Here is a 24,457-nt window from a genome sequence, read left to right on the forward strand (position 1 = left end):
TGGTAAATCATCAGCAGAAAGTACAACAGTTCTACTTTCAGTTACTGACACTGGAAAAAAGTGAGTGAGGGACTCTTTGACAACTTCACACAAATGCTCATTTCAGCCATCTTGTCATTCTTGAAGTGCTAAATGAATCACTGTGAAAGTGAGAGAGAATTGTCTCATTCGCTTAAGCAACAGCAGTTCTCTAAAGCCCATCTGTCTACCAGTAACGGTGGCATTAGGTGACTAAATATGTAACTGTTGGTCTGTTGGGCAAAGGGGAAGATCCTCTTAAACACTGTGTGTATTTGTGTCCGTGTGCAGCGCATACAGTGCAGATTGTGTGCTTTTATTAGCAAGAGGAAACAATGAATGGATGAATGGAGATTGTGCGTCTGTTTGTGTATGCGTTGGACTGATAGGGGGATTCCAGACACAGGAACAGTCATCTGGAACCGAAGACCCTGTGCTCACAGCTCCGCTCCAGCGTGTGCATGTGCCAAGACACACACACACACACACACACACACACACACGCACACACACACACGCACACACACACACGCACACACCCCAACTTCATCTCATTTTGTGGCCCAATCCAAATGACCGAGGAAGGAAATGAGTGCACGAGTGTAACTGCAAACAGATTAACATGTTAAGCGCCACTGTGTGCGCGCGTGAGTAGTTTCAGTACTTTATATCTGTTGCCTCTATCTGAAGGTAAATCTCCTGCTAACAGAGGATAAAATGTGGTAAAATGTCCCCATCTAGTCATACATTGTCTACGTCTAGTCATACAAAAAACCCCAAAACACTATCACACCTACTCAGGAGTTAAATCCTCTGCAAAAACTGCACACACTCTAAATGTTGTGTAACACTATGCAAATTATATGGTTGCGCACATCTTCATCTACTAGTAAGCTATGAATAATCATCAGTCAAGATGATCAATAACTGAGGAAATACTTATCTTAATCTAAAGAAAATTACCCTTGATATTAATACTGAGAAATTAAAGCTTATAGCCTGGCCTAGAATCATTAGTCAAAGAGAATTTATTTTCTTTTAAACACCAACAGAGTTAAAAGCAAACTATCAGGTGTAACCTTTGGAACGGTGACTTATCAGTACTTTCCAATAACTGCTGCCTTAATAAAGAAAGTGCAAGTTAACATCGGTGTCAGATTTTCCATCACAAAGACTTTACTTAGCATTGGCTCTCCAAGTATATTAGGTGACAAATTTGAGCTTTTTTTTTTGTTTAATATTTAAAATTTTTCATAGAGGGCTGAGCTGAAATAATACCATCTACAGTTGGTTTACTGACACACAAAACCTTAATTACTATTCTTTAAAATTCACCAGTAAACCCTTAGCTGACCAGTTACTGCTGCAGCACAACACATTTTAGACTGTGCTGTTAACTCTTGAGAAAGCACATGTACATACCTACTCATATGCAACAAAGTGTCATTACTGATATATTATTGCTGATAGAATCTGAAACTGATGTATGAAAATACAGCATCTCTGGATTTTAAGAAAGCAATGTACACAAAGGTCACTGGGATATGCACGCTGGTTCATATTTTATTGTCATTTTAAACATGTTTACTAACAGGAGCTGAATACAATTTCAGCTTGTTTGACGTGTAATGTTTTTTTTTTTTGAGACTTTATGTATTAAACCCCCCTTAGAACAGAAAGAAATGGTATTCACCATCTAAAAAATGGTTACAGAGCAACTGAAGTTGGTATTGTGCAGCATCCATGCATGTCAACTTTAGTTATCATGCCAAGAGGAGCTCCTAATTCATGCTAATGAACTCGGAACTAATGTCTTGCTGTCCAGTGATAATGCCAAAGACTGCAAGCAAAATTAAAGCTCTCTTTCAGCTCAGCCCTCTTGCTCACCACCCAATGACGACATTTATATCACTTAGACCCGAACAGACTCTAGTGGATTTAACGCAGGAGCTATAACACCAGTTTATCCTGTTGCTGCCACGAGGAGGCGTATGAATGTTACCTTCTGCTACGTTCTGGTAAAAAGAAAATAGTTTTTGAGTAACCAGGTCATCGTGCCTGGAAAGACATTTTTGTTGGCAATCTGAGCATCAGAAGGCAAGTACCATTTCATTTTCTATTATACGTAAAAGAAGACAGACATATCTGCAGAATAACCTCACCAGAGGAAAAATATACAAATTTTGAACTTAATCTAGGTGATAATTCTAGATACTTGTGATAATACATACTCCTTTATGAAAAATACAAAGTTGACTAAAATACATTAAATTAACGAGCCTTAGGATCCAGAGATGACAGTTTCCTGATGGACTTAAAAAGCCCAGACAGGTTAATTATAAAGCAATGAGTGCATAATCTGAAAGACAGGGAAGCAGATCAGATCAAATAAAGATTTATTTAAAAAGGGGGAAAAAAAAAAAAAAAAAAAAAAAGGACTCAACTATTGTTCCTGTCTACCTTGATCTGGAAATTCATCTCTCCTCATTTTAAGCTCTTCCAAAGACTCTTTTCAGTTCGTCTCTCTATATATTATCTGGTCATCAGAGCCCAGAGCTCAGTAGTTGGGCATCAAAGTACCGACACCGGGATGGGAGGGGTGTCCGTTTCTCCTTGCCTGTTCCATCCCTGTCTGCGACAGCCACTGAGGGATTCCTGAAGCAGGCCGTGGGGCCCCTTAGCTCTCACTTTACACTGAGAAATCCTATCATTTGGCGCGGTTCTGCCGAGCTACCCGCTGATGCCCTGTAAGTGCCCGCTACAACACATTAGATGCTTTTCATCTAACTCTCTGGAGATGGGAGGGAAGTTCAAGGCAGAGTGTCTGTGTGGAGCTTTGGGGTTGGGAGTGGGGTATATCAAAAAGACTTGATGACAACGTTGGCACGAGTTTGGAGAATCCATACGTAGATTTTACAAAGATCCCACTACAAAGTGCACGTTCTAGGCCAGTTAAACAGTTTAAGTGTTTAAAAGCAAGAGGCAATTGTGCATCATCTGCTGATAGTTGTAACCAAAAAAAGAAGCTTCTGCAGCAGATTGCAGTTGGAAGCTTCCTAGTTTTGGATTGAATGGGGATTTGGAATATGACACTTTAAATGGCTGACAAGGATGCAAACAAAACATCTACTCTTTAGCAACGACAGGTGCAGCAGAGGATGGTTGGCATCAGGGCCAAAGCGTCACATAACTTCATGGTAACAGCAACAGCAGTTTTATTTATACAGCACATTTCATTACACGGAAACTCAGTGTGCTCAGCATAAAAACCTATGTAGGTCCACAGCAAATATCCAAGGAAATAACATTCAAGTTAACATACACATACACAAGCACACACACAGAGTGTGTAAGCCTGTGAGAATAAAAAGGTTTTGAGTCTGTTTCTGAATGTAAACAGCTCTGTCCGACCTCAGGTCAGCAGGCGGCTTGTTCCAAAGAACAGGACCACAGTAACTGAAAGCACCCGCAGCACATTTAGATCTAATAATTCTGGGAACAGTAAAAAGATCTGCACCTGATGACCTGAGAGGTCTAACTGGGTTGTAGACACTGAGCAAGCCAGAGATGTAATGAGAGGACCAAACCACTGAGAGCTTTATCAACTAATAGAAGGATTTTAAAGTACATTCTGTATCAAACTGGAAGCCAGTGATGTGACTTAAGTCCTAGAGTAATAATTTCACATTTTGATATGATTACATGCACCAATTTCTAAGTCAGTTTGAAATAAGAATTTTCTAGCTTTTATATACATTTTTAAGTGGTAGAAAGCAGCTCTGGTTACCTTTATTAATATGACTATCAAAACTGAGATCACTATGCAAAATAAAACCAAGGTTCCCGTTTCAGAGACAGGGATGGTAAATATAATTTTCTACTTCTGACTTTTTGGACCGACAACAAATATGTGTCTTGTTTTTAGACATCCAGCAGTTAATGTCATCAGTGCAGTTTATTAATTTGTGAACAGAGATCAGATCATCAGGGGAAAATTATAAGTACAACTATGTATCATCTGCAGAAGAAGCCTTCTACTCTTTAGATATGATGAAACTCATTCAAGAACTTGACCTGTTAAAGCAACCGACTCATCATGCCTTTGAGTTAAAACATTAGGATCAACAGTGCTGAAGGCAGCAGTGAAATCAAGTGCGGCAAAGACTGAGACGCTCTGTGAATCACTGCTGATCTTCAGGTCACTGATGACTTTAGTAAAAGCCATTTCTGTGTCGTCATTGGTTCTTAAATCTGATTGGTACTTCAGTTACTGATAAACATTTTCAAATATGTTGCTGAGAAAAGACAGATTAGAAACTGGTCTATGATTATTATCAATGGATCCAAGTTATTTTTCGTGGTGATAAAATATTACACTAAAGTCTCGAGTCAGTTGGGAAACCATGCACTCACAGCATTTGGGAGCATTTGTTTTGAAGGACTCTGTTGGAAGAGACCTAACGCATTTAAAAATATGAAGACCATAACTCACCACTGACGTGAGCGCCATCTGGAAGCTGTAGATGCGGGCTAGGCCAAAGTCGGCCAGTTTGATCTGTCCTCCGCTGGTGACCAGGATGTTTTGAGGTTTTAGGTCACGGTGAACCACGCGGTGAGAGTGCAGGAAGTCTAAACCCTGGAGCAGCTGGTACATCATATCCTGCAGTACAGAAAAAGGGGAGAGCAGAGGGACAGCAAGCAAATAATGTTAATACGAAGTTTAGAAATGGTTTAATTATGAGGCTGCTGTAGTCAGTACAGGAACAGCACTAATGAGGGAAAAGGACAGACCAGATGGTTGCAGATATTGATTAAATTTGAAATATGCAGATTCGAATGATTACATCTGACCCTACCTGTCCTAAACCGTTCATTCTAATTGTTCAGTGTCATTAGGCTGCACAACCTTACATATGTGACCATGTGAATCCATTTATCCTTCAAACTAAGCAACAAAAGGCTAGAAAGACAACAGGCTACAGTGAGAAGTTCAGTATAAAAGCTGAGGCACTGTGGTATGGAGAGAGTTAAGTAGAGGAGGTCTGTGTCTTTTCTTGTCGACTGTGGCAGATGTTTGATAACTGACCCCCCCCCACACACACACACACACTCGATAGAGGCAGAGAGAGGCCCCTGCTTTGTACAAGCACAGATCTCTGTTACTCAGCAGCTGTCCTGTTAGATTTAATTGACACTTGCTTTTTTTTTTTAATACACAAAACCTGACCTCAGAAAATGGCCATAGGCGTCACATCATCCATGACACAATGGCATGAGCAGGAATGAACTAAGCCAGCTTAGACTTGTTCTTTACAAAACGAAAAACTTACAAAAAAAAAAAAACAGGTCCCACACCTGTAAACAAAAAAACAAGTCATTCCAAGGGATTGTGGTCAGGTAGTTTTGGCAAAGATAGTGCAGACCGTTGAGGGAGACTCATTTCAGGTTAAACCCTAATACCATCTTAAAAAAAAAAAAAAAAATTATATATATATATATATATATATATATATATATATAAATAAAATGAGGGAATTGGGGTGGGGGGGTGATCAGTGAACCCTGGAGAATTTGGGGACACTGATGTTAAATCATTCACCAAAGTTACCCTTTCTTACATGTGGGACACAGCAGGAGAGCTTCAGCCACCTTCTCCGGACTGAAAACACTTCATTTGGTTTCAGCGAGGGGGCAACACCTGAGTAGACCCATTTGTTCCGGCCAATTACCTGCTCTGTGCTCAGCTGGACATTAAGCAGATTTTGTATAGGGAACTGCAAGTTCAAGTGCATTCAGCGAACAACCAGAATGATTCCGACGTGTGTGCGCCTGCATCTCCAATCAGGTAAATGTGTAGAAAAGTCCGGGACTGAGGTGCAAGTTTGAGCACCCCATTTCTACAACAATCCCACACCCCTCCTACTTGCAGACACACACCCCCAAAACAACCCAAAAGCCCTCCGCCAAGACCTCACAAGTGACATGGACCTGAGCCCGCAGCTCTATTCAGTGGCCGACCAGCTGGCGAGTGAGTCAAAGGGGTCTGCACACTGAAGCAGAAAACATTAGCAAGCGGTGTGGGGCTGGCTGCTGTGCGGGCCACAGAGGAGGAGACAGGGCACCCTACACACAATACTGTGCAGATGGGGAGTGACGTGAGTGTGTGTTTGTGTACACAAACTAACTGAATGTGCCCCTGGGTTGGTGTAAGTATGAGTGCATCTACATTTCCAAATGTGTGTGTGTGTATGCACCTCAGTCTGTGTGAGGGTGCATCAGTGTGTGGGTGCCCTCTGACCAAGGACAGGCAGGATGTATAAACAGACCTTCCTTTCTACATCTCCATTGAGCCATGACCTCCCGAGGAGGGCAGCAGACAGACAGGGCCATAGGACAGAGGCAGGCAGTTGGTTATTTTGTGTTTGTGCGGAGGGGGCTGATACAATAGCATGCCCCCCACCCATCAGTTCCTCTGTGCTTTAAATAGCCATTTCACCATGCTTCCTTTCAACAGTTTCCTAGTAAATACTAATTATCTCAGAAGTGTGACCTTTGAATAAACACATAAACAGTCTTGGCCTCCTTGGCCTGAGTGCTATCTTCTCCACAGTATCAGGTACAGTCACACCTGAGTAATGTAAAATATTTCAGCTACATTCTACATAATAACTAATCACTGACAGCAGGCAAACATACCGAAATATAATTTTGAATTCCTACAAAAGTATAAAAAAACCTTGTGGCACAAAGTGATCCACCTCCCTCAAAGCTGATTCCAGCTGCAAAGGGAGAAAAAAGTGACTCACACAACTGTCTTCAACTGGCAACACTTCAACCAAAAGCTCCACAAACAACTTGGCCACGAGGAAATAAAACTCACACAAAAAGGCAACAGAGCTGACCCTGAAAAAAATTTTTAGAAAGAGAGAAAAAGAGGAGGACCAGGAAAAAAGTAGTCAGCCCCTGCAAAAAGCAGTCAAAACATGGCTTTCTGAGTGCGCCTCCTTTTCTAATGCAAATGTAGCAGAGGCAGCCATATTGTTTATTGTAGCCAGGCACAATATGGGACATCTGCCGGTTAGCGTTAGTGTAATTCCCTCCCCATGCTTCATTAACCTCCCCCCTTCATGGGCCCACAGAATAGAGATGTGGAAGCTTGGATGATGGTGGCGGAGGAGGGTGGGTGAGACCCAAGCGGTGGCCCGGCTGAGGAGCACTGAGGTTGGGGCAACCTGGCTGCTTGATGTCCTTCCAGCTCATTTGATTCTTGGAGGAGGGCCTCTTTCATCAATGACCATGTGGTGGGTCTTGAGCCTGAGTGGGTGGTGGTGGGTGGAGGGCTGAAGTGGACAGGCTAGGCTAGGGTGGGGTGCTTGGTGCTGGGGGTAGACTGACTTAGAAAGAAAGGCATAGTTTTTCCTCGAAGTATAAGGGCACTGGTTGAGGGTTAAAATTTTCTTTTTTTTTTTTTTAATGGTTGAAGTTGGACACATTCACCCATTCAAGGGTGACAGTTGGACAGGCATTTAATCAGATGGGCACAGGTGGCACACTTCTGGACTGGAATCCAAAATCTGGAGTTGTTCTGGGGGAGGGGGATCTCTTTAGGGTGACTGTTCAGTGTCCACTGTCCTAGAAATAACAGGGGATGGTGCCTAACTGCCTCTGTAGTGTTGTCACTCCTCACTGTCCTTTTGTTCCTTGAGGCTTCAGCTGTAGGAACGTTAGGAGAAAGCAGAGGCTGCGGGGCAGTAGGGGGTGGAGGGGATGCCCACATTGTTCAGAGCCCCAAAATTCCTCCATCAAATTTTTCCAAAGTCAGATATGTGCAGGTGTGGACGGGGTGTATCAATGGATGGGCTGACTTTTCAAAACTGACAGTTCTATGAGTAAGCCTACTTCAGGCCAGGTTTGTAGAGTTAAGAAAGTTGGCAGAAATGTAACTTCTCTGTCTTCTTTCCTTTCCAGTACAAACCACTTCCCCATCTTTTCTTGAATAGTACAAACTGAACACAAAAACACGGGCTCCTTTGTGGGCACACACTCTCCTCCAAAAGTATTGGAACAGTGAGGCCAATCCCTTTACTTTTGCTGTAGACTGAAAACATTTAAAGGGTTTGACATTAAAAGGTGAATATGAGACAAAAGATCAACATGTCAGCTTTTATTTCCAGGTATTTACATCTGGATCTGATACACAGTTCAGAAGATAGCATCTTTTGTCTGAATCCACCCATTTTTCCTGTGAGTAATAGTATTGGAACAGAAGTCTTATTCACTTTAATCTATTTTAATATTTAGTTGCAAATCCTTTGCAGTAACTACTTTGAGCCTGTAACCCACTGACATCACTGAACTTTTGTATTCTTCTTTTGTGATGCTTTCCCAGGCTTTCACCGCAGACTCTTTGATTTGTTGTTCGTTTTGGGGGGTTCTGCCTTCAGTCTCCTCTTTAGCAGGTAAAATGCTCTATAGGGCAGGGAACGTCAACTGGCGGCCTGCGGGCCATAACCGGCCGGCCAGAGATTTCCATCCGGCCCCCCGAATAGTACTGCCACAGGTACTATACGCCAGTCAATCGCCATAACCCAGTAAATAGCCATCTCTGATTAGTCTAAATTATCAAAAGCCTCAAAATGCAATTTCAATTCAATTCAATTCAATTCAATTCAATTTTATTTATATAGCGCCAAATCACAACAAACTGTCGCCTCAAGGCGCTTTGTATGCACTATAAATGCATCCATGTCCCTAGAACCAATCAGAACGCAAGATTGGACCATGTGACTGCAAGTACTTTTGCATGCACTGCACTGAGCAGGGCTTTTGTTGGTGCTGATCAGTGATGTGCAGTCAGGGGAGGAAGGAGACACACTGCCTCACCTGTCATCATGACAAGTAAAATACTAACAATAATAAGAGAAAATACATTTGACCACTTGCCTGTTCTATGAAAGTGTTTTATAAAACTGTTTTCTTAATTATTTCAACACTTTAATAGTCAAAATCGCAGAATTTACGCATTGCCTGTTCAAACACATGGAAGAAATTTGGGGTGAGGCAGTGCAGTGCTGTGCCTCACCTCTGGTGGCGCTGTGTCACATACAATAAATGAAGCAGGCGGTTGGTGCCCATTGCTGTCTCTCTGTCTCTATTGCCAATATACATGTTTGATTACACGTGCTACACATGCTGATGTTCAACAGTCTGCCTAATATATTGAATGAATGTGTATGACATGTTTATTCTTTGTGATCGGTCATAAATGCACAGTGAACATACACAGGGTGAGGCACAAAGTACCGTACCACACCGATAGGGGGCAGTGCTTCTATTTTGGGTACATATATGTGAACATCCGACTCCAACGAGTCAGTGCCTCACCCGTCACAAACCTCACCGCATGTTACTGTTGCTGATCAGATTATAAACACAGCTGAAAGTTAGTCTAACCTTGTTTTATGTAGAAAAAATGTTTGGTGATCAAACTTGTCTAACTAAAGTAAGTAAAAGTCATAATGAGACTTCTGTCAGTGAACCTGCAGAAGGATTTTCTCCTTTGCTGTGAGGGTTTTTCACACCATCTGCTCACGGGGGGACCGGATGGGTAGGTGGCTTGTCACAGACCCCGCGGCCTAGTATCTACTATTCTGTTATTGTTAAAATAAATGTGCTGCCATTTTGTGCCTTCGCGGGTGTGCTGTGCAAATCTATGTAGAAATCTTTTTAATCACAGTCTGAACATTTTTGAAAAACGGCACCTCACCATTGTCTGTAAAATGAAATTACTAAAATTTACCATAAGATCCACATTTTTAAAAAAAATTTTCAAAAAAGCTCTTCATGTAATATTGTTCCCGTGTTCATTATATCTATAATGGAGAACACCTGCACACAATTGTGGTGTCTCCATAAAAACCATCAACATAACAGAGCAGAACATGTAAGCGCAAGACTAATTAAAAATAGTATAAATTTGAAAGGAAATTTGATATATCAAACGAATATATATTATTTAGGACACAATCGTAATTTCACTTTACTTTACAAGAGCTTCTGGCCCTCACGGTGTCTGCTGAGAAAAATTCCAGCCCTTGGACAAATGTAGTTGATGACCCCTGCTCTACACCACCACCAAAAGCATCCAAGTCAGTTAGGGTTTATAAATCAGTACTTTCTTTGATTAATCCATCACTTATTATCAGCCCAAGGATGCAACTGCTCAGAGACCTGCAACCAATGGTTCAGCCATTTATCAAACAAAATACCCAACAGTCATTTGATAAAACTGTAAATTTCCACTTTATCAACAAATTGATCAATGTACTTGTGTAGGCACTACAGTTATCAATGAATGTTTTTTTCAGTTCATACAATGAAATGAAAAACTTTTAATGCTCCACTTCAGTTATGTTCACATCTAATTTCTGTCAATAAAACAAAGAAAAAGTTTTTTTTTAATCCCTTTACATCCCCTTAAGGTTATGCCCTTATTTTCAGCTTGTAAAAGAAAAGCTGCAAGTTTTCCCATTAAAAAAAATAAAACTTAATTATGCTGAATGTAACACACTACAGATTCATTTTCTGCCGAGACACAGGTTCAAAAACTGAAAGTAGCTATAGAATGATCATGAAAATCTTAAAGCATCAAGTTCCCACAAAAATGCTGCAGTATTATAATATTTGCAGCCAGACATGATCAGTGCACACACATTATAGAAACCACAGTCTGTATGAACTTCAGCAAAAGCCATGGGAAAGCCTCAGGTGTGATCTACCGACTCATCTACGCTTGCACTGCATCCCACCGACAGCACAGCTCAACACAAAACTTTCACAATTGAACCCAGCCCTGGGGTGACAATCAGCAGTTGCTGTAGCACCAGGACTTCTCTGTTTCAAATTTGACACTTCACACTCTGAGGGCCCTCTGTCCAAAAATAAGAGATATACCTTTCCGATATTATTCATGGCACACCGACTGACCTTGGGGTGAAACACGATAACGATATTTTTTAAAAGGGATGTGTGTGGGAAAGATTTAAATAAAAAGAAGACGGTCACAGAGGAAAGGAGGTGATACATCTTTTTCCGACCTTTTGGCAAAATGTAACTGGATGCTCAGTGGATTTATTTAACAAATTTCCCAATGTACAACTTTCAGTATCAAACTGAGAAGTCTGTTTTTAAACACACAGGGAAGATTAAAAAAAAAAAAAACTGCATCTACATCTGTGATATTGTGTAAAGTTGGAGGGAAGGGTGAAAATAGAGAAGGCAGGGATCCTTTAATTTGGAGCCCATCTGCCATATGTGCTGCCCCTCAGAGTGCCTCAGTAACTCTGATGTTGGAGGGAACTGCTCCGGCTTCTGTGTCTCTGGCCAAGAAAACCCACTCAGAACCACAGAGACATGGCTGTGTTCAACCAATGCTACAGCCGCAGAAGATTAACCAAGCGCTTCCTATATACTTCAAATACAAACTCAAAGTAATATCTTGTGTTTTGATGTACATCTTGGAATACTACAGGTGATGTGTGTGCTTGCGTATTACGGTTAGAGTGACCATTTAAAAAATAAAAATACTAAAACTGCGTTTACCTTCATGTGCAAATCTAAATAACAATAGCAGTGATTACCTTAATGGTCTCAGGTGGCACTCCGGGATCAGGGGCCTTTTCCAGGTAGGTAGTCAGGTCCTGATCTACATGCTCAAAGACCAGAGTGAGTTTGGTTTCTCGGTCAGTCCGAGAGACTGTGCACACATCAAACAACCTAGGATAAGAGAACAGATGGATGAGATCAATACATTGATTGAATGGGGTCTGCTATGTTCAGCATAATGCTGCTACAGATGGTAAGAGTACATCTACACAACACCTGAGCACTGTTCACAGGCTCTTATTACAAGATAGATTAGAATTAGCAACCACCTTTCAGCTTCATTCAATTGTCTGCTCTATAATGAACTGAAAATTAGGATTTCAGATTCTCATGCCCCATCAGTGAAGTCAGGTATTGGATTTCTAGCTGAGAAGTCAGAAATGTAATGCTTTGTAAATAATTTAAACCCAATTTTAATTAAAAATGGTACAAATGGTAAAACTAAGAAATGAATCTGAATCCACTACCAGCAACTGGTTTCAAAAAAGGGAGGGCACGCGTTTTTGAAAGTAAAAAGTTTTTGCCCCCCCCGATTCTGAATGCAGAAGTTCAGCTGATCAACAGTTCAAGGGCTCCTTTGTCATACTTTTCATTGAATAATGTGCCAAATGTTCCACTGGGTGACATGTCTGTGCTGCATGGAAGCCAGTTTAGCACCTGGTCTCTTTCTCTGCTGAGCCATGATGTTGTAATACTTGTAGAACGTGGTTTATCATCTTCTTGCTGAAATCAGTAGGGGTGTAACAGTACTCCAAAACCACAGGTTGGTTCATACCTTGTTTTTTTCCTTTCAAGGAGTGAACAACTGAAATAAAAGATTCTTTTTACTAGAGGCCTGATCATCACTGAAGAAAAAAAATAACTCCATTATCCAGATGTACTTTGATGTATTTTTAAACAGCTTATCCCAGACTTGCCTGTTTTATCTATGAATGGACAGCTCCACGTGGGCATCCTGGCATTGCAATATGATACTGTGGACATTAGTATTGTGATTCCAGTCTCAGTTTCTGAACTGATATAAACCCCTAGAAATAAGACAAGACTTGCCCTGATAAAAACATTGTTCACTCCAATTCCTGTATATGTTGTTCAGCCGTAATGGTGCCTTCACAGATGTGTAATACCCCCCCAAGACAATCACAGCTGCAGGCTTTTGAACTGTGCACTAAAAACATGCTGGAATATTTCCAAAACACAATCCAGATTTTGATTCTTCAGCCCACAGGACAATTTTCCACTTCTTTGTCCATCTTAAATGAGCTTGGGCTCAATAAAGACACTGCATTTTTGGATCTTGTTTATGTGTATATTTTTTTATTTTTCAATTTGCCTTGTAGAGGTCAACTTTCATTTGTGGATGTAAATTCCTCATGTTGTTTAAATTTACTAAGATGTTAAATTATTTGCCCATTTGATTTTCAACAGAGCGGTCAGCCGCTGCCCATCTTTACTTTGACACACTCAGCATTTTTGGGATGTTCTTTAAAACCTAAAAAGAACTTTACAGTCTTTTGTTGCCATTGTTCCAACTTTTTGAAGCAGGTTGCTTGCAATAAACTCAAAATAACCATATACTTATTTAAAAAAAATAAATAAAATAAATAAAAATATAAATATATATATATATATATATATATATATATATATATATATATATATATATATATATATATATATATATATATATATATATATATATATATAAAAAAACTTGACAGCATTTGTACTACCTTCAATTAAATCTAGGGCTTAAATAATCACACACACACACACACACACACACACACACACACACACACACACACACACACACACACACACACACACACACACACACACAAAGTGTCCAAGTGTTTTAAGAAGACACAGAATTGTCTTAACACCTGAGACTTAACCATGGCTGCTTTGTGATTATTCAGCAAAGCATCTTAAGCCAACAACCTCAATCTGGACTTTCTGGTGGGTATTTTTTTTTATCCTATGGGTTGATGACACTATCTCAAGCTACAGTCACAAAAATATACTACTCTTATGCAAAGCTTTAAAAACTTTAAGACTATCAAGCCTTAAACATGAGTGGGTATGGTTGTGTTTTCCTAGACAACCAACTAAGGCCAAGCATCCAGATTATGTCAGTAGACCTGCCAAGGAAGGCTTTGATGAAAAGCTGAGAAAAAAAAAAAAATCTAGCCAGTGTGTCCTCTTCAAAGAGCGCGGGACTCCAAGCAGCATTCCTCAACGAGCACTATGACAACTCGTGACACACTATGGGACGTCTAGTGGAGCCTGCCTGTAGCTACTGCAAAGGCAGCATCTTTCATCATGACAACACAGAAGATGCAAAGCCCCTTGATGGATTTCCATCGCGCACATTGCGTTACTTTACACAAGTAAGCAAAGTATACCAATATTTTCTTGGGTTATTGTTCAGTCTACAATATTTATTGGCTAAAAAAAAAAAAAAAAAAATTATTCAGTTGAAGTAAAATTTTGAAAGTTGTTTTTTTTAAAGCTCAGAAGACTTTTGCCTCCTAATATTCAAAGCTTGCCTTAATTTTGAGTTGTCCTAATGCACAAAGTCTAAATGAAACCTCACTGGCTTCATTAATGATCACGGCTGTACTCATATTCATGAGGTATCGTTTTATTTCAGTGTGACATCATCCTTGACATTTAATGCACGCGCCCTTATAACTGAAGGTAATCCACATAAGCGATTTAAAATCAAAGCATGGAAAAAAACTAACTAAATCTCCCCGGAAACTTGTTTACTCCTATCCAGTGAGGCATCATCTGTCCCTGCCAAGCCCCTGGTAATCAATGGGCTTGGATATGCTGGAATCAGAGGAGTGAGTGAGAGGCAATTCATTCAAGGTATTAGTACTGTGCATGATGTCAGAGAATAGAAGGCGCCCTCCTTCTGAAGCACTGGGGTTAAACGCCCCTCACAGCTCGATTGTTGGACTACAATGGAGGCTTTTAGCAGACACTGAACATATGGAATGAATAATGGGCCTCATTACAAACATCCAGGGGTTGCCTGGAGTCACACAGAAGGCCCACAATGCACTTTTCCTGGCCTGTGCTGCTTGGCTATGCTAGCTGCCTAAACTAAAGGAGGAGTTTCTCTGCTGCTGGTTTACATGGTTTAACAACAAATGCTGTAGCATATTATTGGGGGGGGGGGGGGGGGGTTGCCTCGTTTTCACAGTAATGCAAAGTGTATTCAACCATGAATATATCGGACCAAAGACCATCTTAATGCTTCCTTACACGTCTTTTTTTCCACAGTAAGGACAAACCCCACTGTGGACCCATTAAAAGAAAACCACAACCATTATCCTCCATTATTCATTGATACATTGGGGAATTATTGTTAGAGTCACAAGGGCACAAGCCATGCCTCTGAAACATCCATTTAGAACTTCCCCTTCAATCTCAAAGCACTCGATATTCATAATAAAACAAGCACAAGGTCAGACCTTGGCTTGTGCCAACATGTGACACAGGAACTGAAGACTGCCCTCTCACTGAAAACTCATTACAAAACCAAAAGAAAATTACATTTTTGTGCAGAACAGACAGGGTGAAAACTTAAAAAAAGAAAAAAGACAACAGTTTTTTTTTTTTTTAAATTGTATCATACAGTACGTTGCAATATAGCAACTCCATCTGGCATTGACAATAGCAAGTATCACACTCAAGGCCATTTTGACTGCATAGAACAGTACTCATGAGCACATAAAGAGAGGTGACACAGTTATGGAAAACCCAACACAGGATCTTAGTAATCCCGATGGAAACAGCTTTAATGTATATTCACTTTGATCTGGCAAGTTTTATATTTCTACTGAAGGGATGAACGCCATTCTTCTGAAAGATATTTCCCAATTTGGCGTTGTGACGACAACAGAGAGCTGGCCAAAATCTCCAGTGGGCATTCAGTCAGGCTTAGATCTGGAGATTACAAGAGCCATAGGATTTGATTCACATCATTTTTATACTTTTCCAACCCCTCAGTGACACCTCAAATGCCGTGGATGAGGGCATTGCCATCCTGGAGGAGACCACTGCCATCAGGATAGAAACCATCCTGAGACAAAGGCTTGAAGGACAGCTTTTCCTGCATCTCTTTAGACCAGTCCCTATGGATATATGGATTTAATGAAGGATTTAAACACTGCAACTTTACTTTAAAATCCCGATTTAAGCAACAGGTAATAACACTGTTTGTTCTTGTGCCACTCACCTGAGGAAGAGTGGCTCTTCCATTTTTTCCTTCCATATCACACTAATGCATGAGCCTAACAGTCATTTGCTATGTTGTTCTCACAGATTTAGGTTTGCCAGCTGAGGAGTCTTTCCAGATGAAGCTCAATCCATGCCCCAACAATGAACTCTCTTTCAAAGTCGCTTAGATCTTTTTATCCTGCCATCTTGACGCAAAAAATCCTAATTAGCATCTCGATACATGCCAGAGCATGACTGAATATTCCTTTAATTATCCTAAATTTCAATGCATTTATTGTTACTCCTTTTACTTATTCAGTGTTTTCACTGGATTTGTCACATTTCTTTCTTTTTCACATTTATCCAACCAATAGCAGTTGGTTGGATGTAGCGATGTAGCACAAACTGTTTGAAGTCTCTGTCCAGTGAAAAGTAACATGTGCACATGTGTTAACATGTGCTTATGGTGCTGGTGACTACTCATTTCATCATGAGTGAAACAAGCAGTGAACTGTATGGCTGTGCAGTTTCATCAATTTCAAACACGTGGCTTCAGACTGGCACGGTTTCACAGAAGTGACAGACACATTTTAAATGTGAAAATTTGCTATAACACAGACTAAAAGGAAACTGCAAAGGAAAAAAATGGTTCTGTGTAACTGCTGGTTAAGCAAAACAATAAACATGCCTGGGAAATGTTACACCAATCCTCATCCAATAGGCAACTTGCACAAATGTCACTTGAAAACTTGAAACTTACACTGGGTGTTGAATGTGAACGTTCACTGAATGCAACATCTTGTATCTATGAAAAATGCTTTGTGCTCTTAAGAGTCTGGATTTCTAAGCAGGTAATTTCACATCTTTTGGAAGATAAACACCCATATCGCAGAAAGGTGAAGTCCGAATGTCATCACAGGTCTGATGTAACCTTCTGTGTCTTCACCATTTCAAATGTTAAAGGGCTCTTGACCAAGTACCCTAACACACAAACATGTAGGTTGCACTTCATTCTGCAAGTCAGCAATAATGAGAGGATAGGGTAGTCGAAAGCCGCCGCTTCCGAATGATGCTGCTGCGCCTTATCTATAGATGAAGATGTAAGATTTGCACACATGAAATATGGAGGAGGTGACAGATGTGAGAGGAGTCAACCAATCGAGATAAACTGGGGCGGGCTTTTGAACTAAACAGGAAGCTAAGAATGGGCAGGTGTGCGCCCTAACACCTGCTGAGTGTGGAACCCCTGCTGTCAGCAAGAAACTAAAAAGCCTCAGACAAGTCTGCCAGCAGGCCTGCCACCAAAGGTCACATGAGGCATAAGTTGCCACAAGAGACCATCAAAAAGGAAGTAATGTATACTTAGTGTCATATGCACATTTCTTTCACCCTTTACCCCGCCCTCTCCTGTGTCTTAAACACACACACACACACACACACTCAAATACTTATATACACACAGTAGTCTGGGCTACCCCCCCTTTTCACTTACCTGACAACATTGGGGTGCTCAAAGGCTTCAAGCTGCCTCAGCACCGCCACCTCTCGGATAGTGGAAAGCGGCATGCCTTCTTCCTCTGTCTGGACACGAACTCGTTTTAGGGCTACAAAGCGTCCCCCGTTCTTCAAATCTCTCGCCTTGTACACTTTCCCATAGGCACCTTCTCCAATCTCGGCCACAGGCTCATATTGAGTACCAATACTTTCTTTGTCCATTTTTGCAGATTTTTTTTCTTCTTCTCTTGTTGAAAATATTGTGGGGAATCCCGGCCGAGGATGACGAGCCAGAGTTTCTCACAAAGACATATTCACAGAAAAAAGTTGGCACATGCAATGCCTAGATGACAGGGAGACACAGATGGGGGAAGACACCATCTTTGTCAGATTTGGTCAAATAGTGCTCCAGGTAGGCAATAACAGGACTGTCATCATGTTTAATTCCGACTATCAAAAAAAAAAAAAAAAAAAAAAAAAAAGAGCACCGCTGCGTCCCAAGTTCCACTCCTCCTCCTATTACGCACGCATGTCCTCCTACCTCTAACACAAAGTAATGTAAAAAAAAATAAATAAATAAAATAATTCAAATTAATCCCATTTAGCCCTTTCAAAGCTTGCTTTGCATTAAATATTTTCTCTCGTGCAATCAATAATTCACTCCACGTGCGGTGCCGCTGAAGTAATCTTCGCTCGAGCTGTCTTAAATGATATTTAAAAAGAAAAATATTAACACAACACGCACAAAAAGAGCACAAATCTCACACATTGATCTGTTTTGTGCCAGCTAGCGAACGAACTAGTTACCTCCCCTGTCCTGGTTTGTCAAAGTTTCTCTTTGAGCAGACCTAAACTTGCGAGCACGTGGCTGCATTGTTTAACTTCCTACAGCAACAATTCATTTAAAACACTGCAAAATTCACTTTCCGCCCCCGAAATAGTTCTAAATGTGTAGAACAGCTCCATATCCGAGTTTTAAATGTGTTTTCATTAGCCTGGGTTGCTTCTCCGAATTTTTTCCAATTTATTTGTGCGTGGACTCAAAATATGCCAAATAATGGCCTAAATTCTAACAAATCAGTGAATTTGTCTTGTCACCATTTCAAATATTATTGGGTTGCAAAGCAAACATTGCGAGGCTCATAAAGACACTTTTTCTGTATTAAATTCTGCACAAATATGCCCACTTTCAGCGTTTACCTTGTTTTATGTTGTCAATAAAACGTCGCAACGTCGGCATGCCCGGTAAAGCGCTGAGGACGCATTCGTGTCTCGGATAAAAACTGCTCCATCAAATGCATCCCTGTTCACTTTCCTCCATGCGGGGGCCACACAGGTAGTTGACGGTGCAGGCTCTAACCCCCCATCCCCTCAGACTGCACCAGCCCAGGCAGAGACACCAAACGAGGAGGGGGAAGAGGAGAAGGAGGAGGAGGCGGCGGCAGTGGAGGGGTGTATGAAAACTTGCGCACACACTCTCACTGCAACTTTGTGTGTGGAAGGGAGGGGGCGAAGGATTGGAGGGGTGGTGGGGGGGGGGGGTCACAGGACAAAGGCAAACGCGTGATATAGCCCTCCAGAACCACGCTCTTCTTTGGATTTTCTCCTTTCTTTCTTTCTCTCTTTCTTCTTCTTTTTTTTCTTCCATATATCCGCGGATAGGCCTATGCAACTGCAGCCCCGCTCGCCTTGTGTGAGCGCCGTCTCTGCCTGGCTTTCCCACGCCGGCTGAATGTGGCCTGACCCCCTTCAGAGAGGTTTGACACGGAGCGGGGACATTTCCGCATTCCTCCCCGACTACAAAGGCACACCGCCTCCTTTTGCTCTCTCCGGCCTCCTCGGTGCTTTACCATTCATAGTCCTCTCCGCGGGTTTTGTCTTCTGTGTCAAAACCGGGAGCACGCAGAGATCGGGGAGGGGAGAGACGAGGTTTGTTAGATGGACGGCCACACTATCTATCTCCCTCAAAACCATTGAGGAACTCCTGCGGCAACAATGCACCAGCGGGAATGCAATGTGACAAGCTCGCCCTAGATGGTCCTCAGGGGTCAGGTTCAAGGCCCGGTGGCTTGATCTGTGGCAGGGGAACCCCCTGCTCCGGTGGTCGTTTGCAAGGCATAACTAATGAGCCTATCTGCTTATTTTATTTTCAGAAAATGAACATTTCACCAGAGCATCAGTTTCATCAGCACATCAGGATACACCTGTGATTTATTTCACCGAAGATGAGACATTAATAAATTCTACAAATCAGTTTTTAATAAAACAAAAGTACTATTATTATAATTATATTTACTCATGAGTTTGTTATAGGCCTAATCTTAAAATTGTATTAGTATATTCAGAAAGATTTGTCAGTAAATCAGAAAATTGTGGGAGTTATCAGTTAGACTGATGTTTGTGCCTAGTCTTATGAAATTTGTAACTAACATTTGAAAATTACAAAACCATATATGTATATATTTCGCTTTTACAATTAAATATTAATGAAACTAAGTTTATTTTTGCACTTACTATCTTTTTAAATAAATACATATAAATCAATAACAAGAACAAAAAGAAAATACTAAAAACAATTTTGAGGAAAAAAGTGTAGGTTGAAGCTTTACCATAGCTTTACAGTTTTATACATACTAAACTTTATTTTTCTTTTATTTGACTTGCATGTTTGAATATTTAAAATTGTTTAAAAAATTTTTACCTGAAAGATTCTTACAAAAAGTTTTTGTTTTATTTATTTTTTTCTTCCTCCCCTTCTGGACACAGTTTAGCTGTGACAGGACTTGATGTCAGATTGTCCTAATGAATAGCCAATTACAGGCGTGTAGGCAAGCCCCCCCGTTATCATGCCTTCAGAGAGTTCATGTTTTCAGAGAGTCATCGAGGATCAGAAGAAGGTCATTCCCCCGGTGCTATGATTTTCATGCAAACTTGTCTTCCATGCTGTTTGCAAAATTCAATGATTCCCACTGAAAAGGTAAAACTATGGGGGATAATGACATGGAAGTATCTATGTCAGTCTCCCTCCACCCAACTTTGTAGGCAACCCCAAATTTAAACCATTTGCATCACAAAGCACACAGTGCAGACAGTGTGTTCCAGACAAATGATTGTAAATGGGGACGTTTACATTTTTTGTCATCATTGTCCACATGAAATTAGCTCTGAGAGCCATCCCCCAGATTGAATACATTTGCAAATATACTTCTGATCTGACTAGAAAACAAACCAATCAGATATGTTGTGTGCAGTACAGAGATGAGAGTGACACAAACCTCAAACACTCACATGAACACTTTATGAAACTGTAATTTTGTAACTCCACGACCTCTATAGATCAGTCAATATCCGAGTCATACAGTTTTTCCCAAGGTTTTTTTTTTTTTTTTAAACCTTGTGTTCATCATGTGTTTACCTTTATGGGGCTCGTGCAGGGATATCAGTGCATTGCAGTGACAGGATTGTCCAATTAGAAACATCATGCTCTGGGAATAGTATGTTTAAAACATAAATTAATGTTAATTCTTGTGCTTTTTTTAATTATTATTATTCATGTGCAATAACACCATGTACTTACTTACTTTTTTGTACTTTTTTTGTAGGAAAAGACAAAAAAAGAGATTTGGCTAAGGGTTTCTTTTATGTTAATTTTCACCACACTTCTGTGTACTGACACCAGCAAACAATTTAATATTTTGAATTTATTATTACTAATTTAATATAAAAAAATTACACTTTTTTTGTTTGCAAAATCCTGTGACAGTGTACAGGATTCAAATGGATGAGTGTCAGTCTTCATTTCTAGAAAAATGTGTATGATTCTTATTTTTAATCATGTGAGCATTTTTAATTTTCACATTCCTCCTTTTTAATGTTGGTTTTTAATAAAGGCATTCATACTATGCTAAAGAAAAACAATCACATCATTTGCTTGTAAAATCGAAAAAAAAAAAACAACGTAGGATTATTGTTCATTACAAGCAAAAGTTCTCCTTTCAAAATTCTACTTTAATTATAAGTTCAGTAGTAGTGACAGTAAAATGCACTCAAACATTTGCAGTTATGTAGTAAAATCATTTTCAGAAACAATAGGAAAAAAAATCTACTTATAAGGCCCACATCACATATGACATTGTCAGGTATTCAACAATGTTTTGCTGTTGTAGTTGTCTATGGAGATACTACTTGTTTCCCATCATGGTGTTGCATACTTTTTTAACTTCCCTTTTTTGTGAAATATTATATAATTTTAACTTTTTCAGTCTCTGATATTTAGGGAAGTTAACTAGGACGTTTTGGGGGATGTTGCTAACACTCAGAAAACCAGAAAAAGGCTGCATAAATTTGCTGTGAAGGACTTTTTTTCTTCTTTTTTTTTTGAAGCCCAAAAGCCCAGAACCACCAGCTTCATCTTTAAGAATGAATAACCGTTAAGAACCCGAGCTTATGCTGAAGCAAAGCCAAACACCCCAACTTGCATTTCAGCTCAGTTTTCCTGAGAATTTGCGTTTGGCATTCATAGCGTGGAGGAATGTTGCTTGACAGAGCCACTCCTTTCATGCTCCAGAAAAAAAAAAAATAGGTGATTTCAGATTTAGCAAGCAAAATTTATTATTATGGTACCATTGTATGGCCCTATTTACTGACTTGGTAGGATGATGTTACAAGAAAGTCTATCGGGACATTTTCTCAGGTAAAGCTGGTATGAACAGCTTGCAGTGTCGTTTGTCTGTGATAACACAGCGTGAGGTGTTTGGGGCAGAACTGCTCGATCAGGAAAAGGTGAAACCAGATAATGAATCAAATAGCAGGGAGGCTCTGTTATGCTTTCTACCTGGGAAAATAGCTATGAGCCTTTGTTTTTGTTGTTCTAAAACTGAAAAAGGATTCCACTGAAATAAGTACAAATAAAAAAGAAAACATACAGGATTTAAAAAAAAAGCTCAAAGACTTAAGTCAACAAAACACTCCAGGTCTCCTGTGGATTCATACTAGTGGGTCCCTTTACATTACCTTTAGAAAATACTGAATTTGTTTTAACATACTTAAAATGTCTATTAGTTACATTTTGACTAGAAAAACAGTAGAGACAAGACAAATAATTCATTAATCATCACAGTTTAAAAGAAACCCAGAACACGGTCCTAATTGAAACCATTTCACACTGTAATTTCAAGTCCATTTGAAGTAGTCATATCATACTGCTGCTGTTGAGCACCCCAGCGAGCCCGTTTCTTTCCCTCAGACTCTAAAATGCAAAAGAGAATGCATTATGTTTGTGAGTCTGAGAGTGTTCATCATTACGTCCCTGTGTGCGTGGGTGCACATGGCAGCTGCTGATCAGCCCGGCCAAGAGAGAATTGCAGCCCTCCCGTGGGGGAAGAGAGAGAGGCCAACAAGGGACAGGTGACTCCCAGTCTCTCCCAGATCTCCTTACACACACACACACACACACACACACACACACACACACACACACACGGAGGGAGAGATTGATTGTGGGCCGGTCTACCATGTCCCACTGTAACAGAGGGGGATGTCCATACACAAGGCAGAGGGTACAGTAATATTAAGCCTTTAGGCAAACAGCTGTCACACCTGGGAAGAAAGCTGATCTGATGTGTGAGATATTGGGTGGCTTTCGAAGCTCCCAGTCCCATTGTTGGGATTTACAAGCATCACTTAGTCTACAGTTTTGAACCAGCGAACAGGAGCTTAATATTTAAGTGACATTTCGAGCGTGAAGACAGAGGCCAACATGACGCGGGCAGACAAATCTGACTCTGTTCTGCATCTCTGACTTGATTTCCTTTCTTTCGTCCAGCCAGCGTCAAGTCCGGAGTGTTTGGTACAACTGAAGCTCCTTCTCTCTTCTTCCCCCTGTCCTCCTCTTCTCCCCGGCACAGGCCCCCAGACACAAGCCTCTTTCTGTTGGGGCATCCCCATGGCAACCAAGCCACTAACTTGAGGAGACGACATAAAAACCTGCTCTTTTAGGGGACACAGGAACACCTGCTACCTCCGCCGTTGGGGAGGGCCTGGGCCTGGACGCACAGCCACGTGCAGACACAATCACGTACAAATTCATGCGGTCACAAACGCGCACACATATCCACACAAACATAAACAGAGGGTCAGTGTGACATTCAAATGAGGCTTCGAGCTAACATCTGCTCCCCTTTGGAGCCTAATCTATCTTCCAATAGCATTTCAGGTTGTTTGGGGGCTTTTATATGATGTGGTAAAAGGGAAAAAAAAAAGAGTTGAATGGAAGAAAAACATCAATTGTTAGTTTTAGTCTACAAATTTTTTAAATGTCTCAGTCTTTGTAAGATTGTATTTTTTGTACGACAGTAGTTTCTCTAACAATCAATAAAATAGTTCTAAGGGACTGGCATGCACCTGCTCTGCTGACTGTCTAGCTTATCCATACAATAGTGACAAAAGTACTGAACTTTTAACCTCATTCAGTGTAGCAGCTCACCTCGCCTACTCCACCAGACATTTCAGTGTTGAATAACTCCCAAATGGTGTAATAGGGTTTTGTTTTGTTTTTTTTGGCACAGCTTGGAACCCTCAGTATTTACTGGAAATATTTTAAAAGCCACAACCTATCTGAATATTGTTGCTGACCTCAGCATACCCATCTTCTGATGGCTGCTTCCAGCAGGATAGTGCGCCATGTCACAAAGCTCAAATGAGCTCAAACTGGCTTCTTGAATATGATAATGAGTTCACTGTACTCAAATGACCTCCACAGTCACCAGATCTCAATAAAACAGAGCACTTTTGGGATGTGGTGGAATGGGAGATTTATGTCATGGATGTACAGCTGAATGAATGTGCCACGAAGAATTAAGGCAGCTGTGAAGGGGGGGGGTCCAACCCAGTACTAGCAAGTTGTAACTAATAAAATGGCCAGTGAATGTGGTTCAAAAATGAAAGGAGTGCAGACTTTCTTCCTGGACTGCCAAGCAAAATGAAACAAAACTCTGTTATACATATACATACACTATAGGGTTTAATATGATGTCAGCCCACCCGTTGC

General features: G+C 40.7%; 1 protein-coding gene across 1 annotated transcript in view; it reads right to left on the reverse strand.

Moving 5' to 3' along the window:
- cdk6 (cyclin dependent kinase 6) overlaps positions 1-18,846 on the reverse strand; it is a 40,401-nt gene extending 21,555 nt beyond the window's left edge. Inside the window, exons 1-4 of the mRNA XM_030741482.1 lie at positions 18,610-18,846; positions 17,408-17,752; positions 11,658-11,793; positions 4,511-4,678 (exon numbers count right to left, since the gene is read on the reverse strand). Coding sequence (XP_030597342.1) covers positions 4,511-4,678; positions 11,658-11,793; positions 17,408-17,631 — 528 coding nt within the window. The 5' untranslated portion in view covers positions 17,632-17,752; positions 18,610-18,846. The remainder of the gene's footprint in view (positions 1-4,510; positions 4,679-11,657; positions 11,794-17,407; positions 17,753-18,609) is intronic.
- Positions 18,847-24,457: the final 5,611 nt, after the last annotated feature.

The sequence above is a fragment of the Archocentrus centrarchus genome, chromosome 11, assembly GCF_007364275.1.
Source record: "Archocentrus centrarchus isolate MPI-CPG fArcCen1 chromosome 11, fArcCen1, whole genome shotgun sequence".
Taxonomy (NCBI): Eukaryota; Metazoa; Chordata; class Actinopteri; order Cichliformes; family Cichlidae; genus Archocentrus; species Archocentrus centrarchus.